This window comes from Poecilia reticulata, chromosome 9, assembly GCF_904066995.2.
Source record: "Poecilia reticulata chromosome 9, P_reticulata-male-v2, whole genome shotgun sequence".
Lineage (NCBI taxonomy): Eukaryota > Metazoa > Chordata > Actinopteri > Cyprinodontiformes > Poeciliidae > Poecilia > Poecilia reticulata.
In genome coordinates, this window is record NC_088838.1 from 34127106 (window position 1) to 34146468 (window position 19363).

Genomic DNA, 19363 nt, shown 5'->3' on the forward strand with positions numbered 1-19363 from the left:
GAGGTCCGACCACTTCACCGGGGACAGAACGCAGAACTGCAGGAGAGCAGAACCAGACGGAGCTTCAGGGTCACAGCGGCCCGTTTATTAAAAGTAAAAAACTGTTTTCCTCTTTAGTGGAGCGTGAGACGCTGCTGGAACCCGTCAGCGAAGCAGAACCAGAACCAGGCGGCTGGACTCACCGGGGTCTGGCTGCTGCTGCTGCCCAGGCTGAGAGGCTCGTTGTGGGTCAGAGTGGAGCTCTTCATCCCTCCTCCTCCTCGGTTCCTCTCCAGGGTTCCCCCGGCGGCGCCGCCCCCCGCCGCGGACCGCCTGTCGTGGGGGACCCGCGGCAGCGTGGACATCTGCTGGCTGGACTTGATGTACGGCACGTCCAGAATCTCGTCCATGTCCAGGTCGTAGTGCTCCAGCTCCCCGAACAGAGCCTGAGCGTTGCCGCCGACCTTCGCCTTCCCGTCGCACGGCGTGGAGGCGCCGGTCTGCTTCTCAGAGCCGGACTCGTCCTTACCGACCTCGCTCTGCTCCAGAACCGGACCCTGGTTCTGGTTCTTCCCGTCCGAGTCCGACTCTGTGGTTTCGGGCTGGTGCTTCAGGGGGGAGACCCTCTTCACCGGTCGGAACTTGCTGTGGACCTCGGCCAGGCCCGTGGGTTTGATCCCCCCGCCACTGTGGGAGGGAACGCCGCGGCTCCAGTTGATGGCCGGAGCTGCAGAAGAAGAAAATATTCCATCTGAAACATTCCTGAAAAACCAGACAAACGTCCCGGATCTTTATTTTTTAAATCCTTGAAAAGTTATTTGGTTGCTGTTTTAGTTCCATGAATCTGGAAAAAAACCTGAAGTTGAGACCAAAACCCAACAAACAAACTGCTGATGGAGAAAATTTCTAATGGAAACATGTCGACATCCTGGCAGGTTTCAATCAAGGATGAGGAATATGGAGGACTGATCCTGCCAAAACTGTCATTTAATACAGAAATACATAAATGACTTGGTAATTAATGAGCCTTATTTGATATTATGTAATTTACCATTTCATGTTAAAGCAGTTTTATTAGTTTTCTATTACATCTCAACATTTAATATTTTTTTATGATTTTTTAATTGACTCACTATTTTTTGATAAATTTTTTCGTATTCTGCATTTATTTTGTAGTCGTTTTTATTTACCGTAACTTTTACTTCTTTCCCGTAATCTACACTTTAGTTTTTTAAATCTACTGTCACCGTTTTCCATACATTTTACTTCATTTTGTTTATCATCACTTTAATTTTTTTACAATTTCTCCAAATTTTGTATTCATTTAGTAACATTTGTATTTACTGTCACTTTTTTTTAACAATACATTGATTTATTTTCCCATTTTGAATTTTCTTGTTTAAATATTTCTATTTTATTTTCCTCAGATGTTTTTATTTTTCCTTCTTCTCCAGACTGATTCAAAGGTCAGAGGTCAGCAAATCAACAAAAAATTAAAAAAAATCCTCCAAGAATAGTTACAGAAGGTTCATTAAAAAGCTCCTCAGAAAGTTGCAGAAAATTAATCTGAACCGGTTTCCATGACCCAACCGTCCGGTCCGGTCCGGTTCAGTCCGGTCCGGTCCGGTCAAGCTGCTCACCTGGTCTCTCCTCTGCCGGGCCATCGCTCCTTCTGGACAGTTCTGGGATGTTCTTCAGTGATGAGACAGAATACTGGAAAACAAATGACAGGTTCTGATGTTATGAATCATAAACGGGTCGGAACAGAACCGCGCGTGGTTTTGGGTTTCCATACGGACCACTGAGTCATCGGAGAAGTCGATCTCATCCAGGTCCAGGTATTCAGGAGCCTCCATGTTTCCACCTCATCATCAGAATCAGAACCAGCTGCAGACAGAAGCGGAGTCACAAACCGGGCCGGACCAGAACATTCTGCTCTGCTGCCGCGATACAATCAGCAGGAATCAAACAGGAAGCGGCTGCAGGAAACCCGGCCAGCCCTGGTGAAAACTGGGTTTCTGACCCAGACTGGGCCCGGATTTACACACAATACGGAGGAAGTTCTGGAAGTCGGGTCCAACCTCGGCAGAACTTTCCCCTCAGCAGTAAACGGACTGAAGCTCAGAACTGAAGCCAACAAACATCAGAATAATCTGGATTAATGAGGAGCGGCGTTCCGCACGGCGCGGCCGACCTCAGACGGGCCGAACCGGCACCGCAGAGGTCCGGCTAGAACCGGCACCGCAGAGGTCCGGCTAGAATCCAGGACCGGGTCGAACCGGCACCGCAGAGGTCCGGCTAGAATCCAGGACCGGGTCGAACCGGCACCGCAGAGGTCCGGCTAGAATCCAGGACCGGGTCAAACCGGCACCGCAGAGGTCTGGCTAGAACTGGCACCGCAGAGGTCTGGCTAGAACCGGCACCGCAGAGGTCTGGCTAGAACCGGCACCGCAGAGGTCTGGCTAGAACCGGCACCGCAGAGGTCCGGCTAGAATCCAGGACCGGGTCGAACCGGCACCGCAGAGGTCCGGCTAGAACCGGCACCGCAGAGGTCCGGCTAGAATCCAGGACCGGGTCAAACCGGCACCGCAGAGGTCCGGCTAGAATCCGGAGGTCAAGAGGTCAAACAGCAGAAAGATGTTTACATCTAATATTTACATCTCAGATGTAAATATTAGACATAAATAACTAAATACATCTAAATATTTAGATATAATATAAATATCAACTTTAATACTATTTTATTTCACATATTTATTTAGATATTTAGAAGTAAATAAGAATTATTTATCATCTAAAATATAAATGTAGGTATTTATATATAGATATAATATTATAGGTACCGTATATTCAAATAAATAAAATATCTATTCATGAAATAAAATATGTTTTCTATCCTTCATACTTGAGATTAAAAGTGATATTTGAATCATTTCATATTTTAAGCAATAAAATGTTTTCTTGCAAAAAAAAAAAAGAACTGAATTATTTTTTTACCAACATTTTCTCTCATATTTTTCTTTCACTAGCTTTAGCATCTGCTAACGAACGGGGCATTATCAATAACATGATCAATATCGATTGTTAAAATAATTGTTTACAAACATCCTACCTAATGCAGCTTTGTGGTTGAAATTTTTCACATAATTACTTTTAAATCATTAATCTGATTTATGTAACCATAATATGATGTAGTACTTTAATTCACAGTGGACCCGCCTCAGCGCTACAGCAGAAGCTAACACCGTCAGTCTTTCTTATTGCCACTCATTAGGGTTCAGCCAATCAGAACCAAGGAAAATAAAAGACGATCCTGGATTGGCTGGTTTGTAAACATCAGCCAACAGTGAGACAAGTAGCTTTGAACCAAAGTATTTCAGACTCTAAGCTTAATTTTCTGTTATTTTAGACATGATTTATGGGAAAATCCACAAATAGGTGAATTTTATGCAAATTATTTGAAGCTTTGATTCAGAAAAAACCCAGAAAGCCTGAATCAGAACCAGGCAGTTCAGGACTGGTGGATTTTTCTGTAGCAGTTAGCATGGGTGTAACGAAATCTGAAGTTCTGAGACGAGCCAAACAGTCACCCGTCTTCCTGCTGCGACCATTTTATTTGTTTTTATAACGTAAAGCACTTTGAACTGGCTTACTGCTGAAATGTGCGACACAAATAAACTTGACGGGATGATCGTTACAACAGGACAGCTACTGACTACTTATCCCTACTCCGCAGAACCCAACAACAAAACGACCTGGAATCACATCCAGATGTTCCAGGATCGTTTCTGATGATCCGAGCAGAACATCTGGGTCCTTCTGGACTCAACCGCTGGTTCTATCCGGGCTCACAGACCCAGCAGAACCTCGGCGTCAGACGTCTGCTCACAGGATGGCAGAACCGTCCAGAAAACCAGACCGGACTAGAACCTGCAGCAGCAGGAAGTCCACAGAATAATAAAAAGTTCTGGTTCTGGTCCAGCTTCCACTGAGGCCACAGCATGCTCAGGAAGCCGTGGAGCTACTTTCTGCGTGGGAGGAACCGCCGAGCTGAAACCCCTAAATGCAGCTTACAGAACCGGGCCGGCCCGGATAACAACCGTTTGGGTCGGGATGCTGAAAATAAGAGCGGAGGGAAAGAGGGAGCAAACATCTGGCCGCTGTGTTTATGTGAACAGCTGATGATCCGCCCGGCTGCCGGGCCGCCAGCAGCTAAAATAAGCCCGGCGGGTCGGCGGCTCCGGACCGGTTCTGGAAGATCCACCCGGACTTTACCAGAAGAGCGTCAGAGGTTCTGCTGCTAGAACCAGAACCAGCACCGGACTGAACGCAGCAGACAGAAAGGAACAACAGGCTGGTTCACTGAGAGAGAACCAGAACCAGAACCAACTGGGTCTGGTTCTGTCAGTGGAAATGCTTCCACCAGTAAGAACAGCTATTAAAAAAAATCACATGATGGGACGAATCAGAGCAAACCGAGGAGATCCAAACGATCACCGATCTGGAACCGCTCAGGTCTGAGCGATCAGTTTTAAAATCAGTTTATAAAAATATATATATTTTACAAAAATACAGAGAAAAGATCAATATTTATATGTGCGTGTCACATTCTTGACTAGGTCAAAAATTCATAACAACATGGATTTTTACACATTATTATTTGTGGAGCAATGAGAGTTAAAAGAGAAAAAAACGACCCAAAATGGAATATCTTATAAAAGTAAAAATAAAATTTCCTTTTTTCGCTTTTATTGCATTAAATCTTCTAAACAATCAGCAGCATTTTCTGTGTGGAGATGAATCATAATAATAACCAAGCAGCTCACAAATCAGCACAATTCACTCAACTGCTTCAGGTTAAAGTTATCGTCATAATGTCTTATCGCTGTTTAAAAGCTTTACATTAATTAGGAGCTTTAAGTCCCTGTAAAAACCCAGCGCAGCACCAGAACCGGACCCGAACCGGACGGGCAGGTTCTGATTTGTAGTTTTCCTGGAGTTTTAACCTGGAAATGACGAGTTTCCTTCTAACCGCAGCAAAAAAAAAACAAACTCATCCGATCTGGTTTCATCCAGCAGCTGAATTTAAAGAAATCTGATCGCGAAAGAGAAAAATATTAAGCATATATTTCTATAAACTTCCATCCAATAGAAAAGAAAATTTAAACGTTTTTTTCTCCTAAAGAACAAAATGATAACTGGTAACTAGTAGTAAACATAATTTCAGTGATTTAATATTCGGTCTTTTCGCATCTACCTTTTAAAATAAAAAAGATATTTTCTGGAAAGTTTACAGATTAAGTTTTTACATTAAATGGACAGAAGTTTAAGACACCTGAACGCAACACTCAGTGATTCCAGGTTAATTTTTCCTCCGGTTTTAAAACGAGCTGGATGTTTTCAGGCCGGGATGAGAGTCAAGCTGCCTCTCGTTTGATGCTGGACCGTAAAGGTCTTCTGATCTGTCCTGATTGTTGCTGCCAGCTGGTTTAATCCGCTCATCCTCCAGCAGGATCAGCAGCTAAGCTAACAGGCTAATCAGCTAACAGGCTAATCAGCTAACAGGCTAACGGGGAAAGCTGCTGGAAAATTGGGTCGAACCGGCGGCTCGGCTGGGAAACCTGGAGCTGCCCGCTCTGGGTGTCATAGAAAGCCGCGGAAGACTGTACCGTATCGAAGTCAGGGTGGGAACCCGGAGGAATGAGCCGGTGTTGGGGCTGGAGGAGCCAGCGGAACCGCTAGCTGATCCAGCTGTTTTTTTCCCTGCTGTCGCCTCGATGTCTTCACGAGCACAAAGACTTTGACATATGGGCCAATCAGAGAGGAGCGCAGGACAGGAGGGCTCACTCCGACACGTTTTCACAACCACGGAGCGCTGCTTCTGTTTGGGACGCCGAAGCTGGTCCGTTAAAATATCTCATTATGAAGAATGTAAAGGAGCAAAACAGCAAGAAAACAATTAAAATCAAGATTAATAAAACATAAATTACATGACAAAAAATATTTTAAAAACTATTGTTTAATGAATCGTTCATAACAAAAGCTGTTTCATATTTGAAATGATTTTTATCATGAATTGTTTTTAAAGAAAATGCAATTTCTGTAAAATAAAAATAAGCAAAACAAAACAAAGATTTTTCTAAAGTTGTGGATGAACGTAAATTGTCTAAAACACGGACTAATTTAATCAGTTTTCAGTTATTTTCATTTTTGTTGCTCATAATTAAACACCACTGAACTCCAGAACGAAACCTTGATCTGTCTGTATTATTATAACATGAAATGAACTAAAACACATAATTTGTTATCACAGTCAGTGGTGTTTTTATTTTTTGTTCAATGATTTTTTGACATGATTAACATGGCTCACCACCCAGGGCGGCATGAGTGGGCACCCATCTGTTTTGCGCACAGTGTGAGGAAATATTTGTTTTTCTGCCAGACCAGAAAAGAAAAACTTTTTTAAATTGATTTTTCTAATACAAACATTGCTATATTTTCCTGCTGCCTTCCTAATTATGCTGCATTTACATTAAATTAAATTGAAGGCGCTGCTTGCTGAAATGTGAGCTTTATTTTTCTTAGTGTTATGGGTGACTCATCGTTACAATAGACAATCTTTGGCAGCCAGACAGGAGGAGCAGAACCGTTACTTGGACCCGTTATCCCTAGAATAAAAAAAACCCGGTTATAAAACCATACACAGTACTTTAAATCTTTATTATCATCAAACTGTCCAAATTAACAGATTTAATTCTCATAAAACTTTCATTCGACTCTTATTTAAATAAACTTTATTGATTCAATCAACCCAGATAAGTAATCAATAAATTTCAACATGACACGTTCATCCTTAACACTAAATCATTTTTATAGTTTTTTCCCCCACATATTATTTGGTTTCTTTATAGTAGAATAAATAAAACAGTTGTATACTTTTGACTTTATTAAGCGGTTAATTACTTTAATTTACTAGTTTTATTAGATTAATAAATATCTGCATCAGCTTTTCAGATTTAAGATTAAACCTAACATTGTTAACTTTGTGATATTTATTTATATCTTTTATGAGACAAAGTGATGCCGCAGCATCAGCAGCTTCAACGCAACACCGCCACCTAGTGACAAACGTAGAACATAACAGCTAGAAAGACTTTTAAAGCTGAGTGACGCTGAACTTCCTCCGTCCGGACGCTAGGTGGAGACAAACTCTCTCTCTGCCAGAGTTTCCAGCTCGACCTGAGTTTTCTTCTTCTTTGTTGTGTTTCCGGACGATTCGCTCAATTTTTCTCGGTTTCTTCTTGCTTGTTACTCCGTGGTTAATCTTTATAGCTAACTAGTTGTTTCATTTAATGGTGAGAAGGTTTTTGTTCCTGCCAAAGCATCTCAAGTCTGTTTTCCTCCACTGCTTGTTTCTTATTCCTTTTGCCTCTACATTACACATAGTATCAAATATCATTAATGCACACAACACTCGCAAACACCTTTATATTTTGAAATGTAATATTTTATGAACATACAATTTTTTTCTGCAAGACAGAATATTAGAACCATTGTAAGAGAACAATTAAATAAAATTAGGGGAATGAAATTATGAAATTACCAGCGGAAAGTTGTAATATGACTTATTCTTGTAAAACTATGAAAAAAATATTTTATTATTTTGACTTTATTTTCCTAATACAGTGACTTCCTTATATTCTTATTTAATTATTTTTGTTTTCTTAGAGTGGCTCTAAAACTCTGTTATAGTTTTTCAGATGACTTTGTGAATAAAAAAACCTCCATGTAGTTTTCCTTCCACTTAACTTTGTGCTGCTTTGTGTTGGTCTGACACAAAACACTAAAGTTTATTGCCTTAAAGTGACAGAATGTGGAAAGTTTAAAGCGTGTAAATGTGTCTGCATCAAGAAGGCGACTCTTTAAAACAACATTTTGCTAAAGCATCCAGTCACACAGGAGTTAGTTCACGTTTAGGCCAAATTTATTGAAGCAGCGATGGAAGAAAACACTGGGAGCTCATCCGTTTACAGCCCAGCTGGTTCATGTGTTCACAGGCAAACACACACTGCACTCCTCACCCCACAGCAGAAAACACACACTCACACACACACATCCACAGAAATCTGACTTCAGCTGTTATTTAATAGAAATAAAAAGCCACAGAGGGAAAAGCTGGTTTTTTAGCACCAAAAGACAAAGATCTGTTCTTTATCACCATAAAGGAAATATTAAAGTTTGAGTCAGTTTCCTGTAAAAATATCTAGAAATTATTTAAAATGATTAAATTAAACATCACATATCATGTTTTATATAAAAAGCAAGAGAAAAACATGCAGATAAAAAAGTTTTTGTGTAATAAAGGAAAGTTTTTTTGCTTTTTTTTTTGCAGATTTGAAGAAAACATTTCTGTGAGAAAACGCTCAGATTTTCCTGGGATTATAACACAAATAAAAACTAGAATAAAATAATAGTTTTAAAGCTTTGCATTAATTTTCATTTCTGCCATAAAAACGTTTTTCATCTACAGTCTAAATAATCAGACTCCATCAGTAAATGCAGAGAATATAAAAGCCAGTAAGAGAAGAAGAAGAAGAAGCAGGAAACCAGTAAGTCCAGCTGTGAGGTAATACAGAACCCATATGAGGAACCAGAACAGAGTCCAGTCAGAACCGGGTCACCTCTCCGCTTCAGGTGTTTGATTATAAGTGAATATTTTGGGTCTCATGTAAACAGAGTGTAACTTTAACTTCATGAACTTTGACCTCTGACTTTGTCTTCAGGCTCATTTTAAGGATTCTTCTCAATACCTGCAAAAACAAACAAAACAAACACGGATGAGAAACAGATCATGTCTGATTACACCTGCTGAAATTTTAACAATTCACTTGTTAAGATGTTTGTATCTAAGAATAAGTTAATACTTGTTTCACTACGTCCAATTTAACATCTTCCCTCAGCCGTTTAGGGAACCGCTGATATGTGGAAGAAGGTTCTCAGGTCAGGTGAGACCAGATTGAACATTTTTATCTAAAACCTGCAGCATCTGATAACATCTTAGATCCCAGTTTGTGCCTGCAGGACGTTTCTAAGCTGAAACTCTGCAGAGCCGCAACGTTACAGCCACACAAATTATTGATGTTCATTTTGTCACAGAGAAAAAAAACAAGGTTAATTTTTCAGTCATATTTTCACCCGGGCTGCACAGTTGGTAGAGCTGTTGCCTTGCAGCAAGAAGGTTCTGGGTTCGATTCCCGGTCTTTCTGCATGGAGTCTCCATGTTCTCCCTGTGTATGGTGGGTTTTCTCCAGGTACTCCGGTTTCCTCCCACAGTCCAGAAACATGACTGTCAGGTTAATTGGTCTGTCCAAATTGCCCCTAGGTGTGAGTGTGTGTGTGCATGGTTGTGTGTCTCTGTGCTGCCCTGCGACAGACTGGCGACCTGTCCAGGTGACCCGTCCAGGTGACCCGTCCAGGTGACCCCGCCTCTCACCCGGTACATTAGCTGGAGAGGCAGCAGCACCTCCTGACCCACTGAGGGACAAGGGTGTAAGAAAATGGATGGATGGATATTTTCACACTTTTATTCTTTTATTTCTATGTCTCACAGTTTCGAGCTTAATATTTCTCTCCGGATTATAATATTTAGTTAAAAGTTAGCAAGCTAATAGTAACGTAGCTTGCTAAATTAATATCTAGGAAGTGACATATTAATTAGCAGGTTAAAATTTAGTTTATGAGCTAAATATTTATCTCCAAACTAAATCTTTAATTGCCAGGTTAAATATTTAGTTACAACCTAAATATCAACCTCTAAACTAAATATTTAGCTTGATCTATAAATGAACAAATAACATGGTGAAAATATGACAGATTTTTTTTCTCCTAACAGGATAAATAGCTCAAATTACTGCTGTTAATTTTTGACAGTGTAACTGTTTTCCCCACAGGCCGACGGATTCCAGAGACGTTTGTTACGTGGCTGAAGTGAAGCAGGTTCCAGTATTTTGGCCCCAAACCTTTGGTCTGGGTTCAGAGCCAGATAATCCCTAAAGCTCGTTTTACCCCGTCAGGCTGCATCCAGAGATGTGCGCCGCGTTGCCCGTGTAGTCAACGTTACAGCGAGCCACGTTGTTGTTGAAGTTGGACTCTGGAACCTGCTGCCTGGGATTCACCGTCACCTGCAGGAGGACAGGAACGCCAACAGGTCTATAATCTGGACATGAGACATTTCACAGGCTGGACACTGATCTCTACTGTAACACCTGATCAGAGAGGATTTTCACCTTCAGGATGTATTTGCCAGGCGAGACGTCGGTGATGTCGATCCACTGACAGTCGATGTCGGCGCTGTAGGTATCGTAACATCCGGGACTCAAACCCTGAACGGCAGCAAAAACAACTTCTTTAGATTTTAATACGTTAAACTATTCTTACATTGTGTCTTTGTTTACAGTTTGAGCAGGAGAATCTTATTTTATAAAACTGACTCTTCTACTTCCATTTTGCTGCCTTTAGATGGCGCCACAGTGTACCACCATCCATCACATCCATGAACTTTGACCTGTCTGGTGATGACACTGTCTTGCTTCATTCCTCCACCTTTACAGACTGTTGGGTACAGCTAACTAACTAGCTAGCTAGCCCTAAAATGCTACAGCAACGCAGTATTTAGTGGAAGCTAGTGCTAAAGCGCTAACTTCAAACCCTGGAACTCAATTTTATAATAAATGTATAATTTACATGTTCAATAATTGTCATTGTATTCATGTCTGTATCTTGTTCTCTGTTTGATTTTTTCCTGAATGTTTCTTGTTTATAATAATAATGTTTCTGGGAAACAAAAGAAAATAACAGTGAAGAATCAGAGGTTTATCAGGTGTGTGTACCTGTGTGTGTGAGGTGCAGGCGTAGCGGCGGTAGTATCCCGGGTCGCAGGACGTGTCCTCCAGGCAGAAGCTGGCCTTGTGGCCCTCGGCTACGTGGCTGTAGGTCCGAGCGTCCAGCAGCTCATACAGGCTGAACTCATCCATGCTGTGAAAGTGGCTGAACAAACACGACAGAGGTCAATATAAAAATAAAAATTCATAAAAATATTCCAGAAAGATGCTAAACCTTACTGACAAACTGTAAAAATAGATCCTGTAAAATGTTATTTCTGGAGTTCCTCAGGGGCCAGAGTTCAGATTTTACTTTTTACATTTTTGGATCATGTTTTATATTTCGGATTATTTAAGATCCCTCACATGAACCTGAGCTAATTCAATGTTAGACATATTCTGATTCACCTATCAATGATAAAATGTTTCTAGTTTTATCATTAACAGATTAATTTAGTCAGATTTGATTATTTTCTGTTCCTTGTTGTTTTATTTAAATATGTAGGAAAATGTTCAGCTCTTGGTTTTAGTTGTGCTCTAAATGAGATTAAATTGAGTAATTTCAGAATATTTATTTTACTACCTAGAGATTAGAACAAAGTTTTAATCGAAAGTGATGTTAGCAATGAGGCTAAACATCCTTCTTGGTATATTTTTGCATTAATCTACTCAGATTTTCCTCCGTTATATGGTGGAACATAACATTATTTTCACATTAATGGAAGAATTTCAGGATAATAACTCAAAGCTTGTGGGTTTTTTACCTCCAGCCTCCATAAAATCATCTCTAAAGTGGAAATCTGTAACGATGTGCGTACTTGTGACAGCTGTGCCACTCCCAGGCGTATCGGGGTCGGCTGGGCAGGAAGTCGGCCGTCCCCTGATTCTTCACCCGCTGAGTGAACCGCAGCAAAACTCTGGTGTCGTAATCCGCAGAGTAGCGAGACGAGCTGGAAAACAGAGAGGAGGCGATCCATGTCGAAAGAACAAATTCACAAAAACATAAAAGGATCAAATCTAATTTTCAGTTTTATTTTCTTCACTTTTCTTTGGTGGAAACATAAATTTGGCTCAGACGGATCAGCAGCCAGTCCTTAGTGATGCTGTAGCTCATATTAAAGCAGCAGCAGAAGAAAAGACGCTTCAACTGCCTTATATTTATGCTTTATGATTATAGTTTTCTGGATGATCTTTAAAAAGTCTGATCTGCTGATTCTGAGTTTGGCTGGTTTCGTGTTTTGGCTGAAAAGTCTCAAAGTTGTTAAGATTGAGGTGAATTTTGTGTCAGTCGTCCCTTTATCACAGCAGAGCAAAAACAAACAGATTTTCAGGTTTTTGCAGAATATCAGCTGATCTGATTCCTGATTTCTGAACCAGCTGATATTTTACGGATTTGCAGTGAACCTTGAAGGATCTGAGCTCCTGAAGAAGAACAATCTGCTCTGAGCTTCATTAGCTTTCATTACAGATGTGAGCAAAACTTGGTCAATATTCTGCTCCGGTCAGTTGAATCGATGTGTTTCCACTAAGAAACACAAATTAAATCAAACCTAAATAAGTTTGTTCACATAATAAGAAAAAGCCACTCCATCATCATCCTTTGTTTCATTAACATTCAAAGTCAGATGATTGTTTCCACACCAGATCTCTGGACTGGTTCTGGACCTCAAACTGAGCTCTAAAGAACTTCATCTCCTTCCATGTCTTCACTAATAAACTGTTCATGACTGAGGAAGAGGAAGCCTTACGATGCGAGGCAGTTCTCCTCAGCGGCGCAGCGCAGGTTGTACATGGGCGACCTCTGGACGTACGAGGCGATCTGGATGTAATACGGATCCGGAACCAGATCCGGGAGACCTGCAGCCAGGAGGAGTTCAGGTGAGGAAAAACTTTCTTTAGGATCATTTTAAAATATCTGAGCAACAGACGTGGATCTGCAGCAACGTTTAAACGGCTTCGCTCAGAAAGTGGAGACGACTGAAGGAAAGTTGATTCTTCTGTTAAATTTAAAGCTTCTGCTGATGACAGGAAACAAGTTTATGTTAAACTGATTTAAATGAAATCAGACATGATTGAGAAGAAGCTGCAGCTTCTCAGTTCCTTCTAGTGTTAAAATATAACTTTAAAAAAAATAAAATCAATCTCCAAATTCAAATCTTACAGCTTTGAAAAGAACATGCAATCTTTCTTTCTTTCTTTCTTTCTTTCTTTCTTTCTTTCTTTCTTTCTTTCTTTCTTTCTTTCTTTCTTTCTTTCTTTCTTTCTTTCTTTCTTTCTTTCTTTCTTTCTTTCATTCTTTGCTTCTTTCTTTCTTTCTTTCTTTCTTTCTTTCATTCTTTGCTTCTTTCTTTCTTTCTTTCTTTCTTTCTTTCTTTCTTTCATTCTTTCTTTCTTTCTTTCTTTCTTTCTTTCTTTCTTTCTCTCTTTCTTTCTTTCTTTTTGTTTTGTTTGTTCAGGTCCATCTTCTCTGCTGTTCTGGTTCTGGTTCTGCAGTTCTACAGATTGGGATGGAAACATTGCAATAACAGCTCTATAACCAGCAGGGGGCGCTGTAAACCCCTTTTGAGTGAAAATAAAGAAACGTTCAATATTTCGTGATGAATTATACAAGTTAAAACTTAAAATGTGTCATTTAGAAAAACGTTTCTCTTCTTCTGCAGTCAGAGAAGAACCAGAGGAAAAACTGGAGCATTAAATGTTTAAAATGTTTGATATTAATGTAAATATATATAAACCAAAATCAGAAGGTTTGGTCTCTTCATGTTTACACAAACTCAGCTGGTTTGATTCACTTTTCAGACACAAAATTACATTCAAATTAATAATTAGATTCATTGGTTGAACTATAGAAAGTCAAATTGTTGTATTTCTTATTAGTGAATCTCAGGATGGATTTTCTCTCACCATCAGATCTGCTGCTCTGATTCCAGCTCAGAAACTCATTTAAACATTAACAGCCATTCTTCACGTCACTATTTGCTCATTTTTAAAATGTTATCTGTTTGAGCTCCTCTCTTATCATTTTTGATGCTGTTGTAACGGTTCAGTAAAAGATGCTGGTGAGGATAAATCTGTGGTCCTGCAGAGATCAGGAGGTTTGCGGTGCAGCATAAAGTCAAACATGTGTCTGTCTTTAGCTTGGAGCTGATTGGGGCCTGAGCTGCAGTAATGAGTCAATAAAAGCAGGAATTTAAACTTTCATCACCAGGAATGTCACGAGAGAAAGACATAAAAATCCACCGAAGACAGAAACTTAACTTATAGAAGATAAACCAGTCTGACTCTCATGGATTCATTGATTAAACCAAACTCAAAATGGCAGATGGAAAAGCTCGGCGTTGCTCTGACCGTTCTGGTGGTACCGGGTTCCGTATCCGGGCCGGGGCTGGGTCTGGGGTCTGGGTCTGTGGTAGGTGTCAAAGTAGTTGTAGTAGGGGTCGTAGCCGTGGCGCTTGTAGGGGTTGTAGGGGTCATCTCCGACCATCGTGTCCTCCCTGTTGGCCGGGACAGAGCCGGCCTGAGGCGGCTGGCGCGCCACGGCGCGGAGCTGCGCGGAGCTGCTGGCGGCGGGGACCCGCGGCGCCCCCCGGGACGCAGCGCCCGCCGCCGTGCCGTTGGCGCTGCTGAGGACCAGCACCGGGTCGCTGCGGCGCGGGGAGCCGCTCAGCCGCCTCCCGGTGGGTCTGTACTGGGCCCCGCGGCTCAGGATGCTGAAGACCTGCCCGTTGTGTTGCCATGTCAACCCCCTCCGGAGCGCATCAGACTCAGCAGCTTCCTGAGCGCAAACTGCCTCCAGAAAGCAGCAGAGGAAGCAAACATGCGCAAAGGACAGCGCCAGGCGTGCAAAAGAGCGCAGCTTCATGGTTGAATAAATTAGGAGCCGCTGCTTTCCGCTCAGCTGCTGATCTGAGGAGGTTTGGAGCTTCAGCTGCTCCGACCTCTGATGGAGGAGGAGTGAGAGAGGAAGAGCTTCTCCACCTCCAGCAGGATCCTGACTTACAGGAGGGTTTAACTCTTCACGGATCGCTTCACACTGAAACTGTAAAGATCAACCTGCTGGAGCTCGTTTAATTTCAAATGAACACAAACAGATAAAATGAGAAATTTTAACTAATTTCTCTTCAAATACATCAATTAATCCGCTAATTTAACCTGACAGCGTGTTTAGTTTGGATCCTTAAATGTTTGTAAAGTTCAGTTTAGTTGTAAACAGGCTGTGGTCTGAGTCTTTGTCCTGAGATTCTTTCATAATGATGCTGCTGCTGCTGCTGCTGCTGCTTGGTGCTGCAGGCGTCACACAATTGCAGCTCTGCTGCAGCCAAACCAAAGTGCAGCAGCTGCAGCAGCTCGAAGCTGCAAAGCAGAACTGCAACATTTTATCTGGAATAATCAACCACTGCCAAAAATCTTCATAATCACAAACCAAACATGAATCACTCAGTAAAACCATCCTGGGTTTTTCCAGAGGTTTCATCTTGTTGAGAAGATTTGAGTTAAAATCAGAGTTTTGATCCATGAGGTGTGAAGTTCAGCCTGTTTGTCTCTAATTACAGCATCTCTCTGGTCAGAACTGAGGCTGAAATTATTCTGAGGTTTCACTTCTGACTCAACGTCGCTTCAACCTGAAAAATTCTCCACCGAGTCGTTTTCAGGTTATTTATCACAGACGTTAAAGAACCGGCGGCATCCAGAGTCTGTTGTTTTGTCATGTGACCACCAGGAATGTCTGAGATATCTGGAGACAGAACAACTGAAAGTGATGCTTAGAGACAAACGAGAAGGAAAATTATGCATTGGATTATTTTTTGCAGGAAAAAACTCTGAAAAGTGTTGTTTTGGTATTTACACCTCTTGTAGTAAATTAGTTGTAAAACAACTTTTCATTTCACTTAAAGCTGACAGTTTGTGTCTGTTTTGGACATTTACAGGTGAACATTTTAAAGACGTTGGCGTAAAGGGAACCTTTATGAAGAAAACAGAAAAACATGAATAATTTTTCTTCCACTTCACAGCTCTGCTCTGCTTTGTGTTGGTTTATCGCAGAAATACCATGAAATAAGTTCAACTCTGCACTGTGTGAAAAAAGGTCAAAAGTTATGAATCTTTACCATCTTGACTATAAAAACACAAAATCTTACCAAATATTTTTTGTCTAGTTTTTAGTAAGACAAAATAACACAATATAGATCAATAATTTCTTAATATTGATGAAAAAATACTGATGTTTTATTTCACTTAAATTATGAAAAATATCGTTAAAAGAGAATCTGCCAGAAAAATATAACTTTTTAATCATTATTGAGGAATTTTTACGTAAAACTTCTATATCTTGCTGTAAAGTTACTTTGTTGTAGTTTTATTTCAAGATATTTGCTCTAGAAACTCATCCAGCATTTAGTGCTTCTGCGGCGTTTGGAACTAAACCTGCCGTCTTTGTTCTACAGCTGATCTGTTCAAACAAAATGCTTTTGTTTGGTTTTACTGGTAAATGACCTCTGGTGTCCTGCTGGGAGCTCAGGATGCTTTAAAACAGCTGAAAATGAGGCTCTACCAGCTGAGACGTTTCCTCTGCAGAGAGCGCCGTAAAACACAACCTGCCACCCAGAGAGACGCAGCAACACTTTCCTTTTCTACCACGTCCAGCTGCAGGTTTCATTCATGCTCTGTGATCCTGTGTGAGGTCATGCAGGCAGGGATGTGCTGAAGACAGAGCAGGATTTCTACACCCTGAATTCATGAGCTTCTCATGGTGCATCTGGGAACAAGAGCTGCTTTTTTACATTCAGCACCTGAGAAGAAACCAGTCGTTCTTCTCCTACATTGAGTTTTCCAGTTATTACTGAAGGCAAAAGTCTAAAACTTTCATTTAGAAACATCAGTGCAGATGCATAATCCATGATCCATAATCCATACCTGAATCAGTGGATGTTCTGCATAATCCAGGCTGAACCAGTTTGGTGATGAACAGCAGGAAACCCAGAGAGTGAAAAACCTCAAACCAAGAGCTAAAATCTTTATTCTGTTTCTGAGCTGAAATTATGATTCCAGGCTATTTATGTTGAATAAAATATGCATGGAAGCTCCTGCACCAAACCTCCACATGCAAACATGAGGTCCTCCCAGCTGGGTCAAAGGTCAACACACTTAGAGAGAAGTGTTGTGTCTGTTGGTAGTCGGGTTCAGGCCTGAATGAATCAGGGAGGCACAGGGTGAAACACAAGTTGAATATTAAATCTGAAGCCGATAACTGAAGGAAGTTAAAGTTAATATCTCCATTATTTATTTTCCACTGGCTCAGGACTTTACAAACACAAACTTCAGGCTTTCTGAGGCCAAAACAATAAACCAAAGTAAACCTTTTATCCGATCCACTGATGAGGAGGAGGAAGTGGTTCCAGGTGTGACGGCAGGTCTGCAAACAGAGGAGCACAGATGGATCTCTATGGCGACCCCTAGAGGGCAGTGGACGTAACAGATTCTTCTTCTTCTTGTTCGGAAATGTATCGTTTGAACGTCTGGGCTTCGTTCAAAGATCCTTTAGTGTCACCATTTCATACTTTTAGTCGCCACAGTCAGTCAGGAATCCAGCAGGAACTCAAAGCTAAACGTGTGTGAACTTATATACCAGACAGTAAAATCAGACTGAAATGTGTTAAAAACAGTCAGTCCATCCATGTTGGATTGTGAAGCATCCTGATCCTCCCAGCTGTCATCTTGACTCAGGGATGGTTCGTCTCCTCTTCCTCTAACGACCCTGGTCTCTCATCCCTCCTGCAACAGCAGCAGCTTCTGCAAACTCTCAGCTACATGGAAATCATTCTGCCAGGAGTCGGATCCTGGAAAACCTTTAAAACAGCTGATGAGCCAGAAACAACAACCAGCAGGGCTTTCCTCTTCTTTTACAACAGGAATGGAGGATTACTCTCACCTCTGAATCAATCCATTAGTTCTGATCAGCTGTAAAACACAACTTTACTGCCAAACTAACATCAGGGGTTTTGATGAAGGAAATGCTGGCGTTGGTTTTTCAGTGAGTATCTCCAGGTAGCCACGCAGCAGCTTGAAGCAGCTGAAGGAAACATGACCCGTCTGCACAGGAGCTGCATTTTTACTGCTTTTGTAAAGATCAAAGGTATCGCAGCGCTCGGCGCTTTCAGGTATAAAGCAGCAGCCGCAGCTCAGGCCCAATGAGAAGCAGGTGTCGGCCTGATCCGAGCGGTTTACACGGCTTCATGCTGAGAGCTGCTGCCTGGAGGGGCCTCCTGCACACAGGACACATAAACAGCCATGGAAACCCCAAACATTACAAACGCTCCACAGCAGCCGCTCCGCCGTCACCAGACTGAGTCGGTTTGGGTTTGTAAAGGACGAGTCAGCAGAGAGAGACAAAACATTACAGGGTAACCATGTGGAAACGATGCAGGTCAGTAAAACGTTGGTACAGAATGAGGGGTTTGAATTCAACCCAACAGGCCTGAGGCTGTGAAAACCACAGACCTGATTCATGTGGTCGAGTTAAAGAAACAGAGACGTGAGTTACAGAGAGCGGAGCAGCTGGACCTGGAGGACAGAGACGAGCTCAACGACCTGCAGGTTAAACTGGTTCAGATGGTGGTTAGACTGGGATTCATCCAACCTTCCTCACCTTAAACCAACATATCGGTTGATTTGTCAGATATTTTTGTTTGTGTATTTATAAGGACCAGATGAGGGGTTCCTCAGGGCTCCACTCTGGTGCCACTGCTACTCAAAGGTTATATGACTAATGATGGAGGTTTTAACCCACAAAGAGAAATGTCTGGAGTAAAGCTGGACATTTTAGCACTAAGGTTAATGATTATTGTACTGAGTTAAAAATGGCCTTTTAAATAATTCCACCTGCTGTTTCTTTAGTTTTATCCATTTAACGATGTTGTTGGAATATTTTAGTTTTGTTTCCAGACCCTGGTTGTTGGTAGAAAGTCGTCTGTAACGTCGTCTGACACAGCTTATGTCCAGTTTATTTAACAGTGAATTGAATTTCATCTATCTGGTCTAATCTATGGATTTAAATATGAAACATAAGCCGGGTTGGTCTTAGACAGAGATCCTCCTCAGTTTCTTATCTCTATGGTCATAATATCCAGAATTATTGCTTTATGTGGTTAAAATCTTTATCTTTGAGCTTCATTCTGGGCTCTGAGCTGAACTTCTGCTAGTGAAGATTTCGGTTCTGTTAAAATGAGAACGCTGTCCGTATCCAGTCTTGTAACGGTTTGACATCAAAACCTGAACCAAAACCCAGAAAAGAAGGATTTCATCTGAGCCTGATGGAATGTCCTTGAGGACGTGACACTTCTCACTCTGAGGAGATAAAAATACTCGTCTCTGTTACCAAACCTCTGCAGAGCAGCACCAGCAATTAAAGCCAGGTTGGGTTTGGCTGGGCCTCCTCTAGCATCATCTGAAAAAAAAAAACACTGTTACAAAAGCTGCTGTCACAGCAGACGGTTTTATGAAAACTA

At 41.5% G+C, this 19363-nt stretch overlaps 2 protein-coding genes across 2 annotated transcripts in view; both read right to left on the reverse strand.

The window, feature by feature from the left end:
- Positions 1-5809, reverse strand: part of sncaip (synuclein, alpha interacting protein) — a 12298-nt gene extending 6489 nt beyond the window's left edge. The window contains exons 1-5 of the mRNA XM_008419493.3: positions 5649-5809; positions 1779-1866; positions 1620-1692; positions 183-706; positions 1-36 (exon numbers count right to left, since the gene is read on the reverse strand). The exon at positions 1-36 is cut by the window's left edge and continues 139 nt beyond it. Coding sequence (XP_008417715.2) covers positions 1-36; positions 183-706; positions 1620-1692; positions 1779-1835 — 690 coding nt within the window. The 5' untranslated portion in view covers positions 1836-1866; positions 5649-5809. The remainder of the gene's footprint in view (positions 37-182; positions 707-1619; positions 1693-1778; positions 1867-5648) is intronic.
- A 2136-nt stretch (positions 5810-7945) lies between these two features.
- On the reverse strand, positions 7946-14825 carry lox (lysyl oxidase). The gene is made up of 7 exons (XM_008419492.3): positions 14208-14825; positions 12608-12716; positions 11678-11809; positions 10869-11025; positions 10266-10361; positions 10045-10160; positions 7946-8789 (listed from the first exon to the last, which is right to left on the reverse strand). The coding sequence occupies exons 1-7, from the start codon at positions 14719-14721 to the stop codon at positions 8783-8785; spliced, it is 1131 nt and encodes a 376-aa protein (XP_008417714.1). The 5' UTR covers positions 14722-14825; the 3' UTR covers positions 7946-8782.
- Positions 14826-19363: the final 4538 nt, after the last annotated feature.